The sequence below is a fragment of the Salvelinus sp. IW2-2015 genome, unplaced genomic scaffold (genome assembly GCF_002910315.2).
Source record: "Salvelinus sp. IW2-2015 unplaced genomic scaffold, ASM291031v2 Un_scaffold2110, whole genome shotgun sequence".
NCBI classification, from domain to species: Eukaryota; Metazoa; Chordata; class Actinopteri; order Salmoniformes; family Salmonidae; genus Salvelinus; species Salvelinus sp. IW2-2015.
The window spans coordinates 128,426-133,055 of record NW_019943448.1 but is presented as its reverse complement, the minus strand read 5'-3'; the positions used below and the strand labels follow the sequence as shown (position 1 = coordinate 133,055).

The 4,630-nt window shown below is 52.9% G+C and overlaps 1 protein-coding gene and 1 long non-coding RNA gene across 2 annotated transcripts in view; both read right to left on the bottom strand.

Moving 5' to 3' along the window:
• Window positions 1–1,477: 1,477 nt before the first annotated feature.
• LOC139024997 (uncharacterized) lies at window positions 1,478–2,830 on the bottom strand. The gene has a single exon (XM_070439997.1). The coding sequence runs from the start codon at window positions 2,828–2,830 to the stop codon at window positions 1,478–1,480; it is 1,353 nt and encodes a 450-aa protein (XP_070296098.1).
• A 1,496-nt stretch (window positions 2,831–4,326) lies between these two features.
• The window catches only part of LOC139022529 (uncharacterized), a 1,467-nt gene continuing 1,163 nt past the window's right edge, over window positions 4,327–4,630 (bottom strand). The window contains exon 3 of the long non-coding RNA XR_011476408.1: window positions 4,327–4,462. This is a non-coding gene — a long non-coding RNA (uncharacterized lncRNA). The remainder of the gene's footprint in view (window positions 4,463–4,630) is intronic.

Below are 4,630 nucleotides of genomic sequence, written 5' to 3'. Positions count from 1 at the left end.
GAGAGGAGAAGAGAGGAGGGGAGAAGAGAGGAGGGGAGAAGAGAGGAGAGGAGAAAAGAAGAGAAGTCACGCCTTCAATGTCATGGAGGGCAGACTCAGTCTGGGGCCTCTTCAGAGGGGGAGCAGGGGCAGTGTAAGGTGTAGAATGTATATAAACCAATAATATATACAAACCCTCTGTGCTGAAGCTATTTATTGGCCATTGAGAAGCTTTGAAGTCACCGGTCGGTGACTTCAACTCCCACGAAGGAGCTGTCCTCCAGGAATGAATGAAGTCTACAGTATTTACATTAAATGTTTCCAGGACAAAATGTATTTAAGTATTTTGTTGTTGTAGTGGGGATAGTAACATTAGGGGGACATTAGTAATCTCTATACTTTAGGGAATTCTTTAAATATTTAAAAATATACAGTATGTGCATGTTTAGCTCACATAATATAATTTAAAAGTATGCATTAAAGTGTGTATAATATATTGAACAAAACTATAAACACAACATGTAAAGTGTTGGTCCCATGTTTTATAGCTGAAATAAAAGATCCCAGAAATGTTCCATACACACAAAAAGCTTATTTCTCTACAATTTTGTGCACAAATTTGTTTACATCCCTGTTAGTGAGCATTTCTCCTTTGCCAAGATAATCCATCCACCTGACAGGTGTGACATATCAAGAAGCTGATTAAACAGCATGATCATTACACAGGTGCACCWTGTGCTGGTGACAATAAAAGGCCACTCTAAAAGGTACCATTGTGTCWCAACACAATCCCACAGATGTCTCCGGGTTTGAAGGAGCATGCAATTGGCATGCTGACTTCAGGAATGTCCATCAGAGCTGTTGCCAGAGTCCACCGGCCTCTCACCTGCAGACCACGTGTAACCACGCCAGCCCAGGACCTTTGGCTTCTTCACCTGCGGGATCGTCTGAGACCAGCCACTCAGACAGCTGTTAAAACTCAGGAGTATTTCTGTCTGTACAAAATACCTTTTGTGGGGAAAAACTAATTCTGATTGGCTGGGCATGGCTCCCTAGTGGGTGGGCCTATGCCCTCCCAGACCCACCAATGGCTGCGCCCCTGCCCAGTCATGTGAAATCCATAGTTTAGGGCCTAATTCATTTATTTCAATTGATTGATTTCCTTATATGAACTCTAACTCAGTAAAATCATTGAAATTGTTGCATGTTGAGTTTATATTTTTGTTCAGTATAGAATAAATGACTGTAGACATTAGTACATGCATTTCTGTAGCCTCTAAAATATGTTTTGCAATGGTGGGGGAGTACCAAGATGGAGGCAAGTCGCTCTGGATAAGAGCGTCTGCTAAATGACTTAAATGTAAATGTAAATGGGTGGCGTGAACACAGCGCCCACTATCAGTCATCTAGTGTATCTTCCCGAGGAGAGGATCAGCGCCCACTATCAGTCATCTAGTGTATCTTTAAATCACTGGGAGAAACTAACAGCCTGGGGCTGTTAGACGGGGGAGGGGGAGGGGGGGGGGGGGGGGGGGGGGGGGGCAGGAAGGCGGATGAGGGATGGTTTGGGCTTGGCACGAGGGGGCAGGGTGGTGGATGAGGGATGGTTGGTTGACGGGGGGCAGGTGGCGATGAGGGATGGTTGGTTGAGGGGGGCAGGGTGGGATGAGGGATGGTTGGTCGAGCGGGGGGCAGGGGTGGTGATGAGGTGGTTGGTCGAGCGGGCGGGCAGGGGTGGCGGATGAGGGCTGGTTGGTCGACGGGGGAGGGTGGCGGATGAGGGATGATTGGTCGATGGGGGCAGGTGGCGGATGAGGGATGGTTGGTCGACGGGGCGAGCAGGGTGCTTGGGAGGTGAGGGATGGTTGGTCGACGGGGAGCAGGGTGATGTGTGGATGAGGGTGGTTGTGGTCGACGGGAGCAGGGTGGTGGATAGCGGATGGTTGTCGACGGGGCAGGGTGGCGATGAGGGATGGTTGGTCGACGGGGGGCAGGGTGGCGGATGAGGGGATGGTTGGTCGGATGGGGGGGCAAGGGTGAGCGGATGCGGGATGGTTGGTCGACGGGGGGCAGGGTGGCGGATGGAGGGATGGTTGGTCGACGGGAGCAGGAGTGGTGGATGAGGATGCGTTGGTCGATGGGAGCAGGTGGTGCGATGAGGGATGGTTGGTCGACGGGGAGCAGAGGGTGGCGGATGGGGATCGGTGTCAATGGGGAGCAGGTGGTGGATGAGGATGGTTGGTCGATGGGGAGCAGGGTGGTGGATGAGGGGATGGTTGGTCGACGGGGCAGGTGGTGGGGATGAGGATGTTGGTCGACGGGGAGCAAGGTGCGCGGATGAGGGTGGTTGGTTACGGGAGCAGGTGGTGGATGAGGGATGGTTGGTTGACGGGGGGCAGCGGTGGGGATGAGGATGGTTGGTTGACTGGGGGGCCGGGTGGCGGATGAGGGATGGTTGGTCGACGGGGGGCAGGGTGGCGATGAGGGATGGGTTGGTCGAGACGGGGAGGTGGCGGCTGAGGGATGGTTGGTTGAGGGGGGTAGGGGGCGGATGAGGATGGTGGTCGACGGGGGGCAGGTGGCGGATGAGGATGGTTGTTGAGGGGGGGCAGGGTGGCGGATGAGGATGGTTGGTTGACGGGGGGCAGGTGGCGGATGAGGGATGGTTGGTGCCGGGGGCAGGGTGGCGGATGAGGGATGGTTTGGTTGAGGGGGCAGGGGTGGTGGATGAGGATGTTGGTTGAGGGGGGCAGGGTGTGATGAGGATGGTTGGTTGAGGGGGGCAGGTGCGGTGAGGGATGGTTGTCGACGGGGGCAGGAGGGTGGCGGGATGGAGGGATGGTTGGTGCATGGGGGCAGGTGGTGATGAGGATGTTGGTTGAGGTGAGATTTATTGTACTGTTATTTTTTCTTTGCTCTTGACCACAGAATGACTGACCTCAGGATTTCCCTGCCCAACTCCCAAAATAGCAGCGGAATTGTACATCACGAGGGCAGTCAACGAGTGCTGTTATTAATAAGCTACAACTTGTCTCTCTGCCCTTGACTTCAAATCCAAACTGTAAAACACCATTTCAGGACTTAATCCCAAATTACATTATAAGGCAGAGAATAACTGTCGGGTACATCAGGACAGGTAGAACCTCAGAGAGCATACCCTGCACGGAGAGTCATGCAGAACCTCAGAGACTTACCTGACCAAGTAGAGTCAACCTCAGAGAGCTTACCTGACACAGGTGAGTCATGCAGAACCCCAGAGAGTACTGACCAAGGTAGAGTAGCAAACTCAGAGAGCTTACCTGACAGATAGAGTCATGCAGAACTCAGAGAGCTTACCTAGACCAAGGCTAGACGTCATGCAGAACCTCAGAGAGCTTACTGACCACAGGTAGAGTCAGAATCTCAGAGAGCATACCTGACCACAGCCAGTAAGAGTCATGCAGAACCCCTAGAAGAGCTTACCTGACCACAGGTAGAGTCATGCAGAACCTCAGAGGAGCATACCTGACCACAGGTAGAGTCATGCAGAACCTCAGAGAGCTTACCTACCACAGGTAGAGTCAGAACCTCAGAGAGCTTACCTGACCACAGGTAGAGTCTGCAGCCCCAGAGAGCTTACCTGACCACAGGTAGAGTCAGAACCTCAGAGAGCTTACCTGACCACAGGTAGAGTCATGCAGAACCTCAGGAGCATACGCTGACCACAGGTGAGTCATGCAGAACCCAGAAGAGCTTACCTGACCACAGTAGACGTCAGAACCTCAGAGAGCTTACCTGACACAGGTAGAGTCATGCAGAACCCAGAGAGCTTACCTGACCACAGGTAGAGTCATGCAGAACCCCAGAGAGCTTACCTGACCACAGGTAGAGTCAGAACCTCAGAGAGCTTACCTGACCACAGGTAGAGTCATGCAGAACTCAGAGAGCTTTACCTGACCACAGGTAGAGTCATGCGAACCCCAGAGGCTTACCTGAAACACAGGTAGAGTCATGCAAGAACCTCAGAGAGCTTACCTGACCACAGGTAGAGTCATGCAGAACCCCAGAGAGCTTACCTGACCACAGGTAGAGTCATGCAGAACCTCAGAGAGCTTACCTGACACAGGTAGAGTCAGACCTCAGAGAGCTTACCTGAACACGGTAGAGTCGAAGCCTCAGAGAGCTTACCTGACCACAGGTAGAGTCATGCAGAACCCCAGAGAGCTTACCTGAACACAGGTAGAGTCATGCAGAACCTCAGAGAGTTACCTGACCACAGGTAGAGTCATGCAGAACCCCAGAGAGCTTACGAACACAGGTAGAGCCATGCAGAACCCCGAGAGCTTACCTGACACAGGTAGAGTCCGTCAAAGCTGTATGAGTAAAGGTCGTCACCCACTCCGTTGCCCCATCGCCTCTCCACCCCCCGGGTAGGGGCATAACCCTTAGTGGAGGCCCAGCCCACACGCAGGTGGGATGGCTCGCTGGTCACATAGTGTTCCACCTGAGAGAGCAGAGAGAGAGAGAGAGAGAGAGAGAGAGAGAGAGAGAGAGAGAGAGAGAGAGAGAGAGAGAGAGAGAGAGAGAGAGAGAGAGAGAGAGGAGAGAGAGGAGAGAGAGAGAGAGAGAGAAGGGGAGAGAGAGAGGCAGAGGGATCAAGAGGGGAGAGGGC